A 22799-nucleotide genomic window follows, 5' to 3' on the forward strand; every position below is an offset into this window, starting at 1 on the left:
GGATGATGTGAAAGCAAAGGGCGAGTTTATGTAAATTCCTGATGAATTGAAAAAAAAGCCAAGCAACTAAAACTGGTTCTTGAGGGAATGAAGAGACAAAGAATGCAATTCCAGAGACAGGTAACTGGTATCAGCAGGACTGGAATGAACATCACAGGCTGGTAAGAGGCTGAGAATACTGTTTGGATCAAACAAACAGGACATATGCACCTCTGTCTGCATAGCTCTGTGAAGGCAACTTTGTCTCACAGCATCTTTGTTATTTTAGCACTGTTGGTCTCATGCAGCTCTGTGAGGGTTCTCTGTTTCTGATCCTGAACATCCACTGTCTTTCCATTACCAGTATTCTCACACAGCCATTCTGATTCATCTCAATGTTGATTTCCAACACAACTGTCATTTTAGGACTAGGGTTTCCCCTGACTCCTCTGAATTGTGCTGAATTGTGCAGCAAGTTCTGCTTTGTTTTTTCTGAAGTGGACAAATGTCTTCCAGAGACTGGAGACCAGAACAGCTGCCTTTTAGAGCCAGTACAGTTTAAGAACAGCACCTCTGTTAAGCCTTCTCTAGGTCATACGGATCTTATCTGATGCTTTGTGAGATTTATTCACTGACCTTTCCAGATACAAAACTAGGAAGGCGGCAGTAGGAGAGGAAGAAAAGGGGAAATCAGCTCTGAAGCGGTTAATTTTACTTGCTCCAAAATTGATAAGCAGTGGTACGTCAGCCTGAAATGAACTTGCCTTGTTCAGCGGGGTTCTAAGACAGCGGAACTCAATCAGCAACGGGCCACATGGTTCAAAGCCGCAATTCATCCCACCGCGCCTCTGAAAAATGGGAGGTGACAGTTCATTTTGCCAGTGACAGTCTGTCGGTCTCGCTCACTGCTTCTCCCGTCGATTGCACTGCTGAGGTGAAGTGTGAGCTCTGAGACACCCTTGCTTTGTATTCCACTCAGCTGAACAGGACAATCTGAGGATCAAAGGTGGAAAAAATCTCCCCTAGCCCAACCCTATCTAGTTCTATTTCTTCCTCCTTGCTTTCAAAAGGCTTTTGCAAGCCAGATACAAATAGCCAAGGAAAGCCCTATTCCTCCCATTGTTTTTTTTCTCACTCTTTTGGGTTAACATTCATCCCAAGCATGCATGTATGCCTCTTACCATCAACACCTATGTGTGCACAGAGCAATCCACATGACAGACTGGCAACTCAGCCCTGCTGCTTTGAAATGCTAAATCTGCTGTACGCAGCTAGACAGGATAATATTTCAGGTGACAGGATTCTCTGAGATGCACAGGATCTTGGCAGAGTTTCCATTCTTTGACCATACACAGCGTGGAAGCAGATGAAGCAAAAAAGATAATAGAGATGACAGGCAGAGAGATTTCTACTCCTGAGCTTTGTCTTTAGTAATCGATTAGTTCCTTTCAAAAAGTACTTGCATGAATGTACTGAGTAAATTCCCCCCAGCACATTGATGGCACTGTGAAAGGACTGGCACAGCATGGCGTAGTGAAAGTGAAGGAATGAAGAATCAGCTGGTACCTGCTGCCAGTGGAAGGGAAGCACAAATCAGTGGTTAGGACACTTGCTCACACGGTGAAAGTCTTGAATGTTAGCTTTCAAAGCGTTCTCTCAGTCAAAGGTTCAAAGTCATAGTTTCAAGGTATCCATGCAATGCCACATTAGCTGCCCAGTCAAATAAAAGTCTGATTACATGTGAAAGCATATCTGAAATTAAAGGCCATAAAACTAAAGTGGAATGGCAATTCTGGATGAACTTGGAATGAACAAGTCCTTAGTTCTGTTTTCCAGTCTCTATCCGTCAAACTTGCTACCATTGTGCTGCCCTGTGGATCCGATGGAATTCAGTGACTGATCCTGAAGTCATACAGCTCCTACGAGAGAGAGAAGCTTGTAGCTTCTCTTCACTGCAAATGCACAGATACACAAGAGAGAAAACAGTAATTGCTATTTGACTTCCAAAGTAATCTGTGCAAACTTTTGACCCAGAAAATGGAGATCTCCAGTATTATTACAAGCTGGGCTTAAAATATTCTTGGTTTAACTTAATAAGAGAAGAGAAGAGAAGCCAGTTATTAAACCTTATTAAACATTGTGCATCACTACAAAGTTTGGCACATGCAGCTGCTTTTATCTTTGAAGGTGGGAACTATTCAGATCCTATGCATAAAGGAACCTTAGAAGCAGATACTATGGAAGACAGATACATAGGTAGGGAAAAAAAGGGTAAAGAAAAACATAAAGTTGCTGACTACTGGAAATGCTCAACATATGACATGGTCAGTAAATACTCAGTTTCTGTATATATTTTAAATACCCATAAAGTCTGTGTCCCATAGAGTGCAGCCTCAGCCCAGACCCTATAAATACACAGCACACACCCTTGTAAATCTTCAGTATACTCAGTAAAAGCTCCCACATTTCCACAAACCTCTTCAGCATGTTTCATAAGAAATGCTCCCGCCCTACTGAAGAGTTGTCTGACTCTCAGACAGCAGCAAGGTACCCTGTTCTGCCGTATTGTACTTGGCGTGTAGGCGCTGTGGAGATAGGCACATTACAATGCAATAGCTGTGTGTCCAGACAGAGAAGGAATGAGAGACCTGATAGATGTGGAGTGAAGGGACAAAGCTCTACCTACAGCCTTCCTCCTGCACGGGCAGCCAGTGTGGGATAGGGAACAAGAACCAGAAAGGGTAGTGGGCAGCTAAAATGATGTGAACAGGCTTTTGCAAAGCCCAGAACATCGATGGTTGGGCCATGCTGGTCCCAGGTGGGATTACTCTGTTGCTGCTTAAATATTAGGGTGAGTTGGCAGGTGTGTGAGAGGACTGGCAGTAAGCAGAGCCATCCTGAAGATAACAGGTTGTCTGTCAATGTGAGGAGCTTATGTACATGTTGGACCACAGAGCTCTCACTAACGGAGAAATTAAACCTGTCTCCACACACCAGTCCCAGTGCTCTGATTGCATTTACAGAGGTTGTGACCTGCATTCTGTCACCATGGAAACCTCTCGTGCTGTGATGTACAGTCAGGTTGTTTCTGTGGGTGGCTGATATTTAAAGGTAGAGGCTATGGTGCTGTAATATCGGAAGCCAGGGCACCAAGTTTACGAGCAGCCGAGTGGCAAAATTCATTTCATTCCCTTTGACATCTTGTAATCTTGACTGGCATTTCCAAGAGACAGCAAAAAGGTGGTAGAGAAAGGAAAGAAGAAAAGAAGGGAAGAAGAAAAGAGAAGAGGAGAAGAAAGGAAGAGGAAGGAGAAGGAAAGAAAAGGAAAGGAAAGAAGGAAAAGAGAAGGAAAGAGAAAGAAAGGAAGGAGAAGGAGAGGAGAGGAGAGGAGAGGAGAGGAGAGGAGAGGAGAGGAGAGGAGAGGAGAGGAGAGGAGAGGAGAGGAGAGGAGAGGAGAGGAGAGGAAGGGAAGGGAAGGGAAGGGAAGGGAAGGGAAGGGAAGGGAAGGGAAGGGAAGGGAAGGGAAGGGAAGGGAAGGGAAGGGAAGGGAAGGGAAGGGAAGGGAAGGGAAGGGAAGGGAAGGGAAGGGAAGGGAAGGGAGGAAGGGGGGGAATAGAAAGAGAATTTACAGATCCGTTTCAAGCAATTCTCCTGCATAGGGGAGGGAATTTGTGTATTAAATTCATTATGAAGCAGAACACTTTTCTGGATCCATCAAAATAGCCTTCCCCTTCTATTACCCCTTTATGAAGCAGGATTTGCATCCAGTCCATGTCTCTTCCCTGACAAACATGCACTTACTCCTCATCTACCTTGATGTGATTGTTTAATTTTCTTCTATAGCTCTCTCTTCTATATATTTGGAACTGAGTGTACTGTTTGTATAATTCCTTCACACTCCCTGAAATCAGTGGTGTTGCCCTGGGGATGGATGGGGCCCTTGGTCGCTGACTGTCTGAAACTAGACCTCCTCCAGTGCTGGGCCCTGTATCTCAGCAGTTTCATCTTCTCCTTGTCAGCTAACTTGCCATGTGTGCAGTGCACATGGATTTAAGGGGAAACTGCAGCATGCTTCTGTACAAGGGGAGTCCCCAGTGGCACTGTTGCAAATACCAGCATAGAGAAAGAGCTCAAGCAGGCAGACTCCAGGGCCAGGACCGGTGCTCAGCACAGAGATGGCCAGCAGAGTAGCTGACTACGATGTCAGCTTCTCACACAGGTGACAGACACTACCTGACAGGCAACTACTTAGCTTCCAATTTTCTCTGGTATAAAACTATTCTGTTAAGCAATGGAAGGCAGTGCAGTGAAGGTAAATATAACTGACATGGGACGCAGGCATTGCTCTCTCTCTGCTCCTCTAGCAGATGTGATTCTCTGATCATTTGGTGGAAGACAGAGGAGAGCTGGGAGCTGGGGACTAGCTGATGGAGGCAGGATGAAAGGGGATAGACTACAGGAGAAAGGCACTTGTGGTGATAAGGGCAGGTGGCTGGGAACCAGAGCACTGCCCCACAGAACAGGAAGTTTGCAGCTAGAGCATTTGTTGGAAGCTGAGACAATCTTGGTTCAGTTCCAGATTCTTGTAGGATTCTCTGTGTTATCTCTGGTGGGTCAAAGTGATCTTCCTCTCCCTGAGGACCAGTTTCTGCGAGTTTAGTTTGCAGATAGTTATCCAGGTTCCCTGCACAGAGAGCAGGGAGCGAGAGCTGAAGACATACATTTTAATGTATACGGTGCAAAGAAAAGCACCGCCATGACTATGATAGCATAAGCATGAGATAATGTCATGTATTTATCTAGCCAGAAGCATGTGACAAAATGTGAACTGTGGTAAGGAGAGTTTAAATGAGGGGAATAGACTCAAGAGCTAGAAGCAAGAAATAGTGATGTATAAAGGATGCTTTGTGGTGTGAGAAGCCAGGGATGCTTCCAGGGATCTGGACAAGTTGGAGACCAGTGAATCTAGCTGACTTTTCCACTAGACTCTCATCCCTGCATCCCTGAAGGTCCTACCTCTTTGTTCACTCTCTTGTCTCTTGCCTTATGCATTGACTGTAAACTATTTGGGGCATCTCTTAGCCCTGCTTGCCTATCCCAGCAGAAATCTGCACTATGAAAGGATTCAACAATGCTATAATGGTACAAAGAGTAAAAGTTTGCATACCAGCTCAGGAACCCCTGGAGCCCAGCTCAATGTAAGAGATCCATTGTTTAGATGCCACAAGAGTGATTGCTGTGAGTGCACATGGACAGAGGACACAGAGCCATGACTAAGAGATCAGTTGGTTTAGAAGGACTTGAGAAAGAAAATGCATCAGCTGGAATCCCAGATCAGCTTGCTCTGGGTTGGATATCTGACCTTTGTAGTGCTTTGATTTGAAATTGTAAACCCTTGTAATCCTGGTGGATTACATCTCCATACCCTTTAATGTGTGCATCCCCCAAAGCCATGCAAATGCAGAGTGAGAGAGAATGGGGCAGCACAGCAGCACCACAGACATCCCTACTGGATAAAGAGTACTTCTCCCCTGCCCCCTCTTTCAACTTGAATAATCTCCATTTGCCCTGGGGTAGTAGTGGAGAAACAGAGTGGAGGTTAAAAGTCGGAGGTTTCAGGAGTTTACAGAAGTGCAATACTAAATGGCAGATAATTACGTCAGAGGAGATAAGAGAAAAGTAGAGAAGGAAAACAATTTTTTTTTTAGACTTAGTGGTATAATCAGGCACTTAGCTGGCTAAAGATCTGTAGTGTGAATTACCACTCCAAAGGCACACAGCATTGTTTATACTGATCAGTGACTCAAAGACCAAACTTTGCACACAAGTTACCGCCATCCCTTTTCAGGTTGAAACACAGGCAGCATAGATCGAGCCAGTGCAGGCAACAGTGCTTCTGTTTGGAGGTGCTGTGGGTAGGAAAGAGAAGTCTTGCTGTACGAGTGATGCATTAAAGCTGTATTTAGGACACCTGGATTTGATTCCAAGCTCTTCTACAGAGTTTAACCAAGCCACTGGAGTAGGCTGGATCCAGACAATGAATTATGATATTTATCTAGGTTGTCCTACTGCAGTGGAGCCTGATAGTTCTCCTGCTTGGTTGCTATACTTTGCCATGCGGAACTCGGTTACCCTTACTGAGATCTGCTGCGTAGTTTCACCCATGACCATTCAACAGATAGCAGGAAGCAGGTCAGATCTGCAGGACTGCCAGGTGCTTCTTCATAGATGGAAAAATGGCTTGGTCTGGCTGTTTATCAGAGTAGAAAATGGTCAGAACTGTGGGTAAGAATGTCAGAAGTGTGTTTCTTACCTAGTAACACAGGAGACCATCCACATTTGAGATGGTAGCAAGCACTGAGCGCGGTTTGCTGATGACCCAGTTCTAGAGCTGGGCCATACCTCATTGTATGAGAAGCCCGCTTCAATATTCATCTGCATAGTGCTTGCACTGTGCCTGCATAGCATCTGAGGGGCTGTGCTTGCCATTCCATGTGCAGTCAAGCATGGATGGCAGCTGTCAGGGTCCCCTCTTATAGCCAGTGGAAGAGATGAGCAGCTTCAGAGGATAAGGCAGAGCACAGGCAGAGCGAGGCTGTAGAAGTGCCACCCTCTGCTTCTCCACTGCCTGTGGACAGAGCCCAGCGTGACAAGGCTCCCAGTGCAGATGCTTTTGTTGTCAGCCTTTTCCTGAGGTGGGAAGTGCTAATTAGGGAAACGGAGCTCTTTTCTTTTTAAAGCACCATTTCCGCTGTTTTCAATTAGACAATTCATAAGCTTGGAGTTAACCACATACTTAAGTGCTTCATTGGAAGAAGGCCAGAGTGCCCAGCACTTTACAGAATTGAGCCCGTGGAGGATACACATTGCAGTAGGAGTCTCTGGGAGAAGTCTCCGATTTTTAACTTTAAATTGAATTGAGCTAGTGGGAAGGTGACTGGGTAGTAACTCAGAAGGCTTGGGCTCTGCTCCCCATTTTTTCACTAGCTTGAGGGGTTGTTTAGGCAAAACATTTACTTTCCTTCAGCCTCAGTTTCCTCTTTCATGAACTGAGGACAGCATTTTTGCACTCTTGATGTTCTGAAACCTGCACATGAAGGGTGTAAGAGTTAGGCATTAATGCAGTTAGTTCAGACATGTCTCTACAGTTTCACCTTGAGAGCAGCTCTGCAATATTTGAATATATCCCTTACTTTAAAGTGTTTAAGGTACCTAGCAGAAGGGGACAACATAATAATAGCTGCACAAATGTTTGGGGTATTTTTCAAGCCGAACTCTTTTGCATCTGCAAGTTTTACTCCTTACTTTCCTAATAAATGAACTATAGTAGCACTTTACATTTATAAATTGTACCATCTTTCACTGGAAGAACTCAAAGCAGTTTACAAACATTCATTGATTGCTTGACAAGCATGAAACAGAAGAGTAAGTGTCCTACAAAATGACAGGAATGAAACAATAAGCAGTTGAATTTAGGGAATACTTCTGCCTTCCAGATCTTTTAGCAGATAAGATCGCCAACTAACGGTAGTCATTTTTGTGTTTAATTAATAATGCAACGCAGTATCCAGGCTCTCAGATAATGGCTTGTAATACAGCCTAACATGCCTCCCATATCATTAAGTTTAACTGTCACACTAAATACCAGATTGTCATTGCAGCCTTGTCAGTCTTTCTTTCTTTCTTTTTCTCTTTTCTTTCTTTTCTTTCTTTTCTTTCTCTCTCTCTCTCTCGTTCTCTCGTTCTCATAAGTAAGGAACAAGAGCATCTGTGGGGAAAGAGAAGCTGAAGAGCTGAGATGATGCAGTGTGGCAGTAAAAACCCTTGAGAGACAAAATCATGGCTTATTCACCATCACAGCTTTGAAGGCAGTGAATACTTGCAGCCAGCCCCTGGTGTTGTGTCCATCACATTGCAGGGCTGTTTCCAAGACTGCCTGGACATTTTTACCACTATTGTTTTAATTCCAGAAGGATTTTTTGTTGTTGTTTGTTTGTTTGTTAGGTGTTTTTTTTCAAGATAAGTTTTTTTCCCCCCTTAAAGATTTTTTTTTCTTCTTCTTCAGCAATGAAATACCCCAAATTCTCTGGAAGGGAATGTATTTCAACTTGCAAATACTGTTACATAACATATTATATCTGACATAATCCCAGCACTTCATGTAAGCATTTACATGGGCCCTGCACTCCCCTCTCCACCCCTCAGCTCTTTCTCCCAGGACATGCCATGGCCCCTAAGGACATACTGTCTTTACAAAGACAGGTCAAGCACCACAGGGAAGGCAGCCTGACTGTGGATCCTTTTCCATAGGGCCTGATACACAAATTACGGCTTCCATGAAGCAGAGCAATCATAGTCCCCAGGCAAAATATTTCAGATGAATATTTTGTTCTTAACTCAAACTAGTTTGATTTTTAAACTTCTACCAAAACAATCAGCTTCTTCAGGAAATTATTTTTGACCAGATCTATTGCTGTGCTGCTTGCAGTATGAGCTTCCATTCCCCAGGCCTCTGGCTCTCATTTTTCTTCACAAAGATTTATAGTAATTTCTCCCATACCACTGATTTCTTCATAAGAGAAAAGATCACTTCAGAGACCTACCTCTGTCTCCAGTTACCCTGTTTAACACCTCTAAATATTCCTATTTATGAACTAACATCTGGGTCAGTCTACATAGCATAGTTTGAAAGCCATTAAGACAGATGCCTGCATTTCATTAAGCAAGATTTGATAAGGTGGGTAGGGTTACAGGGCAAGATTACTATGGGAATTCAGTGAGTTTAAACCTTCACTCCAGTTAATAAAATCAAACAATACATCATAAAAGTGTCTGGAAATTGGCTCAATAATTGAAATAGAACTGTGTGATGGATGAAGATTTATGGATGCTAATGCAAAAGCAAGACTACATTAGAACATCATATCTAAGTGTATTTTCAGTTCAGACCCTTGAATCCAAATCTGTCTTGTGTGCTGCTTTAAGGTGGAAGATTCTTTTCCAAAATGAAGAAAACCTCACCGAATGGCGTGTCGAGTTTTAATCTGAAATTTCACTGAGTTGTCCATGAAATCTCAGAACCATCAAGTGTAATGATGTGATTGATGTTTACACAGATATCTCTGAACTAGCTGTACACAGCTGTGGCAGCCTGGAACTCAGTGCAGGTGAGCCAACTACGTAACGCTAGTTTGGCAGACTCGAAGCCAGTGCTTGATTACTGTCTGTATTCCTGCTCACCAGTGTCTAACACATGCTGCCATCACCACCTTGCACAGCAGTGTAGACATACTGTGTTATCACTATACGGAGTAATAAAATCAAGGCTAAATTTAGCCACCCAACATTTTTTCATATCTTACCTTTACCCTGAATGAAAATATTCAACGAGCTCTTATGTTATTTCCTCTGTGTTCACCAGGACCCTTCTCCAAGACTGATCTCTCCTTCTTCAATCCATTGCTTCTCAGATAATGCAGGCTTTTGTCCTAAATCTTTGTTTTCTCTCAGGAGCAAACGGAGAGCTCTCTCTCCTCTAGAAAATTTTGTATCTTGCCTTAACTCCGCCATTCTCCCTCAGCCTTGATGGCTGCCCGTGGTCCTAGCTGTTTATAGGAAGTGTCCCCTCCGCAGCCTTAATGAAGTGTGTGGCAGTCCTCCTCATTAAGACTCAGTGTTGTCAATAAAAGAGTCATTAAAGTAGTTTGATGAGGATTGGGAGAAAGGGAAGAGGTGCTACAACACATCTACAGGGCAGAGGGCAGCTCCATCACACATTGTAACCAAACAGCAAGGGATCAATATCACCTTTGCATTAAACTGAAACCCATCCGTCAGCCTGAGGAACAGCAGCCTCTACAAGAGCCCAGCTCGCTGCTCTTTTCTGGCTTTCTGTCTTCCTAATCCTTCTCTTTACAGAGTGTCCTTTCCCTCCTAACAAACTTTTTCAGGAGGACACGAAAATGCTGTCTTGGAGCTGTGTCCTGCTTAGGATTCAAGTGGTGTAATCCATTCCCCACATCCAGCTTCAGCATTACACGTTTTCTGAGAACATGCTGCTGGGAGATGCCTCCTCCATGCTGTCATCTCTTACAGACCACCTCCACCATTGTGGGTAATCCCGGAGAAGGACGCCCTTGTCACATGCCATCTCCACAACAGAGATGAAAGAAGAACATTTCAGCGGGGTTCTCCTACAACTAATGTGTTGGTGTGATGAGAAACAGTTACAGTCTACATATTCGCATATCCTCTAATAAATACATCTTAACACACCTGCTTGCTTCCAAGAAGCCTTCGCACCATAGAAAATGCAGCATGTCTAGAAGGTAAATTAATCTGGAGTCTGGTGGTCCAAACCAGGAGCAAGGTCCAGTCATTTAGTTTTGCTCTGGGGCCAGATCTGCTTACCATAACTCAGAGCTGCTGGAATATTTTTGTTTCTTGTTGGCTTCAGAAACTGATGAACAGTAACCTGCAAGCCTTTGTGAAGCTGGGGTGCAGAATCAAATCAGGAGGACAAGGAAAGGCCACTTAGCTTTAAAAAATGAAAGAGGCTTTATGAACATTGTAACCAACCTTTAACCGAATGACTTAGTCACACTAGAAGATACATGAGCTGTTGAGTAATGAAAATGACATAAGCATGTAAACTCTGGGATTACAGCAAAGCATTAGCATGGCATAGCATAGTTGATTAGTAAACCAGGAGAAATTATTCAGGCAGTCAGGTACATTACCAGATTGGAAAGTTGCCTTTTTTTCTGAGTTGTTGGTCACTGTCAAAGGCAGCAAATGACACCCAGTGGCCCAACAATTTGACCTGGAACGGCAGGAGCTGTGATACAGAAATGGGTGGACTGGCATCTGTTCTGAAAAAAAGCATGCATTAGAGTCTGCTCTGAATTGGCAGGAGCTACAGTACCAGAAAGGGAGGACAAAAGGGCAAGTCAGTGCACTATCCAAGGATATCGAACGAGATGAATAAAGGAGCTGGAAATGCACTCTCAGTGCTGCAGCACCAGACTAGATGAACAAATAACCTGATCCAGTTTGATGAAGCCTGTGGTCCTCCACCTCCTTTGTAGAATGTGTGTCCCAGGGTCAGTGTGTGCCTGCGCGAGCATGCACACGTCCTTATCTTATCTAATTACTGAAAGTTTCAGATTAATTTCAGTGCAGCTGCTTGAAAGGGCTGTTATCAGGCAGGGCTTTGTGGTTTAACCTTATTACCCTATTGTTGTTAACCTTTCTGAATGGCAGAGAGGGGAAGGCTGAGATCCTAATGTGCTGGAGGAGCAGGAAGAGGGCAGATGGGAACTGAAGAGTCTGCACCCCCTGGTTTTGTGCATTCAGCTCCATTTCAGCCTGTGTGACAGGACAGCTGGCTGCTTACCTCCACTGACAGGCGCTGGTACCCAGCCACACAGAACAGCCCATAACAGGGACACGTCTCCTGCCAACTTCTCCAGATCCTTTGATATTTCCGACAGTGCAGTGAAGGAGTCTGACTTTCACATTTTACCTTGCATCGCTCAGCTCCTCTAAGTCTGCCCTGCTTTGTTTCCATAGCTACACCCAACCACATCTGGCTTCCTGTGAAATTGGATTTCAAAGCAAGACAAGCCTTCAAAGGAATTTGTCCATTTAACAGAATATCATTAGGAGAGAGCCTGTCTGCTGAACTTCAGACCTAAAATGATTAAGGTGGGGCTTTTATCATGTAGTGAGGCAGCTGTACATCTACAGCCCATGAAGCCTGATGCTGCAGAAGAATGATGCAGTGGAAGTTGCCAGTCACTGCCAGACACCCTCACCTCCTTCCCAGCTGACCACTATACCAAATTTGTAACCTATTCACACATTCAAAAATGAAAGTGGCAAGAAAACAAAATAAAAAGGTCATTTGTCTGGGAATCAGTCTGCCTGGCTCTATCTGCTACTGACTAAGGTTGGGTAGAAGGCTTGGCTGGGCAATTGCATGGTGCTAAGGCTTTGAGTAACAGCACGTACATCCGCGTAGCAGTTGGGACTCTGTGCCTCAGTATTCCTCAGTAAAATGGATTTAATAATAAAAATGTTTTATTATTATTAACAAATAATAACACTATGTGATGCCTGGTAAACATAGCCTTAACAAGATCTTCGGAAGGGGCCTGAGGGGAACATCCTAGGTGCTGAGCTCTGCCTCCAGCTGCCAGGGCCATGGATGTTTGCATAGTCCAAGACCACAAAGGGTGCAACAGTGCTACCATCCACACCTTATGCTACATTCAAGGCCTTTATGATAACCTTAAGATCTGTAGAAAAGACCAAAAATCACAGGTGCAATACATCTCAGATCAGAAAAGATCTGGAGCTTTACTGATGTCATAAACACTGCAACAGCAGTAAATTTGTTGGGTGAAATCCCCAGCAAAGGAAGGCAGAACCCCACCACCTGCAAAACAAGTCGCTGCTAGTTTGACGTAGGGAATAATTTCCTCCAGACCCTAAATATGATAAATTGGTTTAACTCTTGGGCAAGACTCACTGACCATCTTCTAGTTTATGCTTTCAGACTATTATGTGAGCTACAGAAATGCAGAGAACCTGTGAGATGATCCTTTTCTTTGCAGTTGCATGAACATTTCTTCCTCTGAGATTTGCATTGATTAGGTTTTATCGATCTTTCTGGCATATCTGAAGGCAGTTTCTTCCATCTAAGGGACCTCATTCATTCTGTTACAAACTCATTTTTAAAGTTAGTCAGTCTCAGCAATCAGCTGATTTTTATTTGTAGTCTGTAATGAACCAATGAGGATTTCTACACAGAAGCATTTAAATACTTATCCCTAAACACTTCTAGGTGAGAACATGTATACAGATCCATCCAACATACACATCCACCTACATGTGCTACCATTTCTTGCATACAATCAGAACTACTCAAATCTGTCAGGAGCCTTAGGCAGCTAACAGAGATTCACGTTTTGCTCCCCTAGGAGATTCTCAATTTTCTAAACCCTGACTCACGAAACACTACCTGACAAGGAGATGTAATGGGGAAGACTACTGTGATGTATATGCATTCCAGCAAGGCAATCTCCTTTGTGAGGCCCTCTGAACTGCAGCAATGTTTCCTGTGCTGCATTTGGTGCCGCTGCGGAGCAATTTCTTGTACACGGCAAAATCAAGATTATGCTGCAGCATTGCTGTCAGTGTGTGCAAACTCACACAGCAGTATAGAAGATAAAGGGGAAAGGACAGAAACTGAGTGAACTTCACACCCAGAGTAGGAAACTTGTAAGGTCTCGAGTGGTACTGTCAACGTGAAGTCTGCCTGCAGGTTGTTCTGAAATTACATGCATGTAGAGAACACAGCCATGTGGCAAATCAGAAGTGGTGGTGTGTTTCGTTTTCCAGATCTGGAGAGTAATCAAACCTTCCTGAGCAGGATGGAAAACACAGTGTCTTGTCTTCTTTGTGACTAAACCCAAAATGGCAGCTGTCACTTCAGCGTTACCACTGTAAGAGACTCAATACACAGAAAACAGCGCAACATCACTTTTCCAGTAAATCAGCTGCATACACTAAACATGCCTCTGGTCACGGTGCCTTCACTCCTCCTTTAAAGCCATCCCGTCTGACAACTGTTATTTATATGTGAGTTATTGAGGTGCTGCCCCACAGGCATAAAATTACATATTTCAACCAAAAAGACACAAAAGAACTTTGCAGTTGCTTTAGGGGTTTTCTCCTTTCACTCCACTGCCTGCAGTGCAGAAAACAATAGAGTCGCAGGCGCACATGCCCCAAACCAAAACCACAAAGCACTTTGCTTCATCTTACGCCTGCTCGTTATCTGATTTGTACCAATCAACTGAAAGCATAACAGTCTTTTCCCCAGTTTCACCTGTGAGTCTCAGAAAGTGAGTCACAAAGCATGTTATCGTATGGAGGAGCACCTCTGTCATATGCTTCCATCATTCCAATAGCTCTACCTTTGCCAACATAGCTCTTATATCGCATCTGTGCCGTAAACCTGAAACACACAGGTTGTCTTGACTGAACCAAGCAAGAAGCTTGGGGCAAAGCTGGAATCTGCTCCAGGTTTCCTTTATGCAAAGCCTGCTACCCAACAACTAAGCCTTTATTCCTTCCAGGTGGCACACCCAAAGAGCAGTAAGAATCTGATTCTGCAAACATTTGGAAATATGCTCAGCCTCTAAGCCGTGTGTCTCAGTCTATGCACGCTAGGAGTGCAACACACTTTTTCTTTTCCCCTACAGATTTTTTTTTTCCAGCTTGTGATAATTACTGTGGCAAGATGGCTTGCCCAGAGCGGGGGGGCTGCAAAGCAGGAAGAGAAGCAGTTTTAGGGGGCTTCCTTTGAGAGTTCAGAGAAGCCCTTCCTCATTACACTACGATACACCTCAGTAGACAGCGCTGGCTCTACGTACAGCGTCAGAAGCTCGTGTTGTGTTGTGCCCTTGGTGAAAGCAGCAAGCACCAACATTTGTGTAGCTATGTGGTTTTCAATTGGTGGCCAGCATAGCCTGATTGCATCCTTTTTGTAATCTCAAACACTTGCTATGTTGTGAAAATACAATTAAAGATCATGTGCCAGGGATAAGATATCAGAAAGGTAAAAGTGGAAAGAATGTTCAGAATAGCATTTTCCATATGCTGCAAAAATAAGTACCTGTTTGATACCAGGACACTGCAAAGTAAGGATTGGATCCTCCACACTTAACACATGGGAAATCTCAAACCGGTCCTTGGAATCGTTGACGAGCTTCAGATACAGAAGGCTGTATCTGGTTTTTCAGCGTAGAGCTTAAAATTTGGGAACGCAGCGATGAAAAATTATAGCGGTATCCCCATAGCCAGCCTGTGTTAATTCATTTATACAGGAGAGGAGCAGATGTAGGACTGCGGGTTAATCTAATGCAACGCCACTTTTGTTTGGTAGAGCGCAGCTTGCATTTATTGCCTGCCACAGAGCAAGTTAAAGCGCGCAACCCCGCTATTTCTCCGGGCGAGACGTAGAAACGCGCGCGGCTATGCTGCGGCTAAGGGCGAACGTAGCCCCCTTCCTACGCAGGATGCAGGAAGAGGGGAAGCTTCCCCGCCGGCCGGCGCAGTACCTCCGCCGCCCTCTCCAGCCGGCCCGGCCCCGGCTCCCGCCGCGCCCGGGGCAGGCCCGCAGCAGGTGCGCGGCGCCGCCTCGCCGGGCCGCTCGCGGGGGCGCGGAGCTCGGCGGGGCCGCCCGGCGGCCGCGGCCCCCCGCGGGGTGTCCCCGCCCCCGCTTCCTGCCGCGCTGGGTCCCTGCCCCGGAGGGACGCGGGCGGCGGCGGCGGGGCCGGCCCTGGGGGAGAGGAGGTGGCGGGGACCATGCTCCCAGAGGAGGTTCGGAGGCTGCTGGAAGGTAACCGCCCGGCGCTCCTCGCCCCGCCGCTGCCGGGCGGGGGGAGAAGCTGAAGGACTTGTTGCGTCTCGCCGTGCCGAGCCTGAGAGGGGAGCGGGGGCAGGTGGGAGCCGCTTCTCTAAAGGGCGGCGGCTTCTGGCGCGGCCAGGTGTCCCCACCGCGTGCCCTCGGCTGGCACCGAGCGGCTCCGCTGGCGAGCCCCGCCGGGATGGGACCGAGGAGCGGGTCCGAAGGGCGAAAGAAACTCGGGTGCTGCGGTGAGCCCTCGGCAGGCTTTGGTTGAGCCGTGGCAGCGGTGCCGCCTGGCTGTGTGTCGCCCCGGGGATGCGCTGAGCAAGCTGGCTGTGGGTCCTCGGGGAAGCTCCAACCCCACTGGAAACGGAGGCGCAGCCTGGGAAAGCAGCGCTGGCTTCAGGCCCCGCTTCTGCTTGGTAACGTGAGGGTGACCTCCCGAGGCCCCAGCACCCGATGAGCTGTGCTGAGAGCTGACAGCACGCAGCTCTGCGTGCCCACAGGATGGTACATGGGTGGCTTCTCAGGTTGTTTTTCCTGATTTCTTTGCAAACTCGGGCTGTTACACCCCAGCTCGCTGAAGAGGTGGGTCAGACAAGCAGAAACTGTTCTAAAAAAGTTCATCTGTAAAACTGCGCCTCACAAACATGAATGGATTCTGTGCTGACCTTTGCAACTACTGGTGACCCTGCAGCGGGGTGCGGGAGGGCTTGGTGAGAGGATTGCCCCGCAGAGGTGGCTGCGTTAGCCCTTGGGACGGGCATTAGTGGCTCCCACAAGTTCTGCTCCGTGTGTGCTACCTCTGGCTCCACCTCCCTGCTCGGGCCTAGGCACCCAGAGGGGTGCCGCAAACCTGTAGCTTCAAGGCCGTTCTTGTTTAGGGAGCTTGCCTTTTCATTTTTATTTCTTAAAGGGGAGAAGAAAAAAGCTGTAAGTTGTTAGAGCTCTGAGTTCCGTTTCTACTGTTTGCGACTGAACAACTGCTTACTGCTTCTTTGGTGTCTTGTGAGAAAGATTTACACAAACAGGGGAAGCTGTACTCAGGGTTGGCGTTTTTACTCTGCAGTATTGCCTTACCTTTCACACTCACCTCCGTTCACATGTTGACTTCTCCTGCCCTGTTGACTCTTGCTGACCTCCCCATAAATAAACCTGAGCAGCAGCAGCGTCAGCCCGTTGCTGAACGTGTGCGCCTTTCTGACGCATCCTGCCAGCGCGGATGCGGGTGGGCGGTGGCGAAGGAGTTGTTGGTGTGTTCCTGCTCGACAGCTCTGAGCAGTTGTGTTCGAGCCAGGTCTGCCTCAGGGGTTTGTGGCCTTTCGTTTCCTGTTGCAGTGGCTCCTGACAGTGTGGAGCACTGGTCGCCTTTGCTGTGAGGCTGGGGGTGCCTTCCAGTCCTGGGACCCGTCAGTCTGAGAGTGAGCGTGCAGCCTCTGAGCCCATCAAAGCTCACTTCCAAATGCTTTGTGTCTTCCCCCAGATGTAGGTATAAATTTTCTCCTCTGTTTTTTAATCATGGGGCCTTCAGTGAAGTTCACCCTTTCACATTTTTGATGTGCAGCACTTTATTGTTCAGTGCTGACACTTCTGTAAACAACTCATTTCTGCACCTGCCACCTTCCTTTAACTTAGATTATTTTCTTGTTAGCTGACTGTTTTTAATTGAAGGCTTCAGATCTCCTAAAGCACAGCCTTTGTTTGCTGACAAGTATAGCAGGCTATGAATGGAGATTAATTGCATGTCACATACCTCTGTATCAAACTTGCTGTGTCTTAACAATCTATATATACAGTCTTGAGGCCTTCCAGTGGCTAAGGAGGTTTCTTGCTATGCAAGCTGGGGCTGAAGGAGCTTAAGCTGTTAGCATTTGCAAACTGCATTACTGTAAGAGTTCTTAAATTTAAAGTAAAAGGTAAAACTTGAAGAGTAAATGTGTACTATTGTACGGGCAATAGTATTTGCTTCCTTATATTAACCTTTGGTCCGTATAGTGCAGGACTGTATGCATGATGCCCAAAAAACAGGTAGTCATGGCTAGCTAGTAATTCTTACGCTGTTATCACTGGAGACATCTCTGAGGTTGCAGTGGTTGAAAGACAAACTCTAGGGCTATTTCATGGCTACATTGCAATCCTGCAACACTTATGAATGCTTATTACCTTATGTTTATGAATAGATGTGGTTGTAACAACTATTACTTTGTTCCACATCAAACATAAGCGATCCAAATTCTCATTAACACTACGTTGCCTCCTAATTGCATGGGGTTTCAGTTTTGGCTCAGTCAGCTCCCTTTTAAAACTACTCTTGTTAAGGATATTCCATGTTTGTTTAGCACAGATTTCTTCTGAAGGCTAAAACAATGGTTCTTAAAAATGTGATACATCTCTGACAAATCCAGGGCTTCTGTTTTTCTTTGTAGAAGCAGAGGCAAGCTGGCAGTCTGATTATTTTCTCCCTTCACCTGCCCTGACTGATCCTCTTCATCTCAGGTAGTAGGTCTGGAAAGCCATTTTCTTGCTGGAGTTTGGGCAGCAGGAAGGATGGAACAGATGCTGTACTGTGAGACCGTGACTGCACCTGCAAAGCATAACAAAGCTGAAAGCTGCTGATAGCAAGGCGAGAAGCCTCAATGCTGTTTGAAAAATAAACAATAAAATGTTCTGCTTTGCGAAGGCTAATAAGCTACAGTCGGCATTGATGTAGCATCACGAGTGCCCCAGAACTTAAATATCAGGGAATTTGGCATTGAGACTTGGATGCTGCAAATTTGGGAAGCTGTTCTCAGTTCCTGCATTGGAGAGGGACCCTATCAGGGAGTGTAGGGATAGGACGAGGGGGTAACAGCTCTCTACAAAAAGAGGGCAGGTTTATATTAGGTATTAGGAAGAGATTCTTCACTCTGAGGGGGGGTAAGGCACAGGAACAGGCTGCCCAGAGAAGCTGTGGGTGCCACGTGCTTGGAAGTGCTCAAGGCCAGGCTGGATGTGGCTTTGGGCAATCTGCTGTGGTGGGAGGTGTCCCTGCCCATGGCAGGGGGTTGGAACTGGATGAGCTTTAAGGTCCCTCCCAGCCCAGCCACTCTCTGATTCTGTGATTGTCTCTTGCATGGGGGAGAATGTCCCGTTCAGTCCATTGCAGGATGGTGTACGAATGTTGCTTTGGTTCTTAAGGTTTTCTGACTTGATCCCATAAAAGTAGGAATGTTCGTCTGAGAATGTTCACAATTAAACCATCTGTTCTTTAATTTGATGAAAAGTTTCAAAAAAAAAAAAGTGTGATAGCTCACAGCTTTTATTTGGACAAGGGGGATGATTCAACTACTGTTCCAAACCCCTGGCTGTCTCGGGTAGCATCCTGGAAATATTAATGCAATTTCATGGATGCTTAAGGTATCTGCACTCTGTGTTGATATGTGCCATAAACTCTTTTAAACTGTTTTTTTTTCACAGCCACCTGGGGTGGTAAACTGCAGCAGGAATTGTGTGAAGCAGCAAGTAAGCGTTGGAGCAGACTGATTAGCTCAGGATTAACTTACGTAGCTACAGTGTTGTGGGTCAGGGGACCTGTTCCTCTGTATTTAGGTTTTCTGTTGTTGGCCTTCTGATGGCAAATGAGTAGAAAAGAGTAAAAAAAAATAATGTTTGTGTGTGCACGGAGAGAATACACGTGGCGTCTAAATACCTTTCAGATCTCCTTGTTGAGTGCTGATTAACTCCTAGAATTTAGTGCTGCCATTAGAAGGTTATTTACTGCCTGGACTTCAGTGGTTGTGACATAATTCTTACAATATTGTGCATTGCCTGCAGGATTAAAGTGGTTATCTGCAATTGCCTCTAGAAACCCTCCTGAAACACTTGATGAAATTTCAACTGTTTCTTTTCACCTCACCTTTTTAGTTGCAGGAAACGAAAAGGAGAGTCCTGTAAACTTTCAGAGTGGATCACAGAGAGCAATCTATAAACATCAAGAATATAATGTTACTGACAAGCAGTAAAACTAACATTAGGGTGATTTACTCTAGAGCTGCTTACATATTGCTCTTCCTGATCCACTTTGAGAGTTTATGGTTAGGCTTTCTTTTTCATTTCCTGGTGCTATAAACATAGTGGCTGGCTCTGAAAGGGGCTCTGCCTGGCTCGCAGGAGTGACCGTAGTTCTACTATAACTTATCCAGCAGCCGATCTGTGCTGACATCGCAGTAAGTAAATGCCATATTAGAGCTAATCACATGCTCATGGAGCTAATCTGTGTTTAAAAAGGACAGAGATGCAACTGATATTTGCCCAAATTTTGGGGGCAGTTTGTGTTTCTTGTTTTTTTTCCTCATTGACTATGAAAATGCTGTGCAGTTTTAAAGCAGATTTGTATATAATAAATTGTTCCCTTAGCCTCCATCTGTTCTTATAGTAAGCTTCTCAGAGAAAGGTGTATCTATCCTTTGTGCTTAGATGGATGTGCTTGGTTATTTTCTGTGCAATGTGTAAGTGGTGCAAGTCCAGCAGTGTTAGGCTTGTCCTAAGTTGGTACTATATCTTGGGTGTACAATTAAAACTGCACGGAGATGTACTGAAAATTAAATTTAGCCTAAGGATTACAGGATTGGCCTGGGATTTAAAGAGCTTCGCTCAGCTGCTCTAGCAAAGCTTTTGTGTGATCCCAGGCGGGCCACCCAGGGCTAAATTACTAGCAGGGAGCTTGATATTAATAGGCATTTTGGGAGCTCCAGGAGTCCAGACATGTCAGGGCAACACTGCTGCTGGATGTAGGTGTGGGTTTGAGAGCAGTGCTGTGAATTGGTGTTCCTGCCCATCAGCAGAGCTGTGACAACTGTGCATGCCCATGTCAGAGGTGTTGTGCTAGGACACTTTGATATCCTCAGTGCTGTATGTGGGCTTTAGCCTCTGTTTCTTGGCTGCGAAGTGCTGGCTGTAGTGTGGGGCCGTAGATGATGAGGCACAGCTGACTCAGACCTAGTTCTTGTGGGTCAAGAGCACTCATGGCAGGAGGAAAGGCAGGGAGACAGCGGAAGGAGTTGGTGGGGACTTGGAGGAGTCTGAATTTGGCTGAAATGTGCTTATTAGTGATCGCTCCCTTAGAAACTGCTGCTTTCAGCTGAACAAACCCAGAAACAAGAACAGGAGTGTTGTGGAAACAAGCATTACTTGGATTCACTCCTCCTTCCGCAGGCTGCTGTGTTCAGAGCTCGGTCTCTCTGGTCTTGCCTGTCCATCACTGAGGACCAGGTGGGAAGAGGCCCCTGTTCCTGGGGATGTGCCCGTGCATTGGCCTTGTTCCCTTGCACGACTGGGCAGGGAGCAAGCTCTGTACTTGCTCAAGCTCTTCACTTTAAAGAGCTGTTTTTTCTTCCCTCAAGCTCTAAGCTTTTCTTATGTTTGTTATAGGTGACAAAAATAAGGGCTCATGACTTTAACAGAAAAAGATATTTACTTCTATTGTGGCATTTTTGATCTTGAGTGTGCTTGCAGGTGGAGGAGCTGTTTAAGGAGCTGTGAAGATTCCTGGGGTGTCCTAAACAGTGCTGGCTGCTGTACTAGCAGCTGAAGCATAAGGAGCTGAAAGTCTTGCAAGCAGGATATTAAACTGACATTAGTATCTCAGTATGGAGTGTGAATTAAAGGTTGGAGAGGCCTGTGGATGTACAACACCATAGTTTTGAAGCCAGTCTTTGCTAGGGAAAGTTTTCAGTAAAGCTGCTGAAGTACAAGGAAGATACTCTCCTCTACAGAGCAGCTGTGATTGGAACTGTCCTATTTTCTAAGACTTTTTTGAGGTTTCTGTAAAGAATGCAAATATTCATGCGAATAGAAGGTACTTCATCTCTTCCAGTTCAGGTTAAATTTCTACATATACTTTCCAAGTGAGCGAATACCATATTTACTTCTGTCCAACTGTCTGCTGAGTAAACACATACTTTGTTTTGGTGATAACCTTGCAGACGTGATACAAGTCTATGTAGGCTAGTGCAACCTACCTGTTGTTCAGTGCTTGTCTCTTATCAAGAGTGTCCTTGTGAAACCCAACCACAGGTTGGGATTTCCTTTAAGTGTTGGTGGATACCTTAAACTGATATTAGAAGTGCTTTGGATCCTTTGAATGACATTACTTAATGCCAAAAGCCTTTCACAGCAGCATATTTTAGGGTTTGTCATAGCAGAGTGGCATGTGGAAGGCATTGGGTATCCAGATCCATGTTTCTTGGCCAAGAACAGCTATCTGCCTGTGGTTTTAACTTGTAGCTTTCTCTCTACCAGATGCTGAATGTTACCTGGTGGATGGACTGCAGAATGAAAATTTGAGCCCTAAAGCAAGGGAGCAGAGGGATGCAATTCTCTTCAGCTTTCAGCAAGTCAAAGCCAGGTATGTATTGTCTGCATAACTTGCCAATGAAAGTGCTTCAGAGTAGTGCCAAACCTTGAGGTACCACATGCTGCATTCAAATAATTGGATAATTGGCCCGTGCTTTGAAAGTTAATGGGCATTCAGGGCTTGGTATAATGTGAGTGCACTGCATACTGGTTTGTGCACCCTCCTATTTAACGCTAGCCAGTTATATTTGGCTGTCTGCAGAGTTGTCATTGCTTGTCCTTGGAATCTTTGCGTTTCAAAGTAAAAATTGTGCTTTGGGCTGTGTCTGTACAGCTCTTTGCATACTGATCTCTGATCCTGTCCTGTTCTTCCTTCTCCATTGTGCTAGAGAGGATTTTGTGGAAGAAAATTCAACACTTGATACTTAGGCACATGGATAAATCAATACAATGAGCAAAGGCTCATGCTGCTGAAACTATCTATTTCACAAGTGGCTCCTGAACTTAAACAGGCATTACCTGTACTTTGATACAGTAAAAAGGAGGAACAACTGCTTTCCAAATTAAAACTTGGATCTGAACTGGGTTCCAAAATCTCCTGTCCCCAGGACTGCTCAAACCTTCAATGAGAGTATGAGTTGCATCATTTGGATTTAAGCGAAGCACACAAAGGTGGTGCAGTCATGCTCAGGGAAAATCAAGGAACATAAAACAGGAAAACATTTAAGCCTCCAGCAACATAAAACTTTCAGCCTCAGCTGCATTATATTTTTGGCTAGAAATGTGATATAGAGCTTGCTGTTAATGCTCTAGTTAAAAGATATGAGTTGTGTCATTTGAAGTTAAGATCTGACAATAAAACTCAGGGTGGCTGACTGATATAAGCATCCAGTTTAAATAAAACTGCTGTCAAATCCCTGAGATGCAGAGAATTTTATCCTTTGGAAGGGCACAGCCAGATTCTATTCCCTGCAGTCCCACTGAGGAACTTTGCAAGATGCCCTGCTGTATCTTAATCGATCTTTCCTGCTGGCTAATTAAGCATCAGTTTTACTCAGCAACTCGGGA

At 45.3% G+C, this 22799-nt stretch overlaps 1 protein-coding gene across 1 annotated transcript in view; it reads left to right on the top strand.

The window, feature by feature from the left end:
• Positions 1-15259: 15259 nt before the first annotated feature.
• The window catches only part of SKAP1 (src kinase associated phosphoprotein 1), a 136423-nt gene continuing 128883 nt past the window's right edge, over positions 15260-22799 (top strand). Inside the window, 2 exon segments of the mRNA XM_040537067.1 lie at positions 15260-15389; positions 21678-21783. Coding sequence (XP_040393001.1) covers positions 15356-15389; positions 21678-21783 — 140 coding nt within the window. The 5' untranslated portion in view covers positions 15260-15355.

This window comes from Cygnus olor, chromosome 25 (genome assembly GCF_009769625.2).
Source record: "Cygnus olor isolate bCygOlo1 chromosome 25, bCygOlo1.pri.v2, whole genome shotgun sequence".
Taxonomy (NCBI): Eukaryota; Metazoa; Chordata; class Aves; order Anseriformes; family Anatidae; genus Cygnus; species Cygnus olor.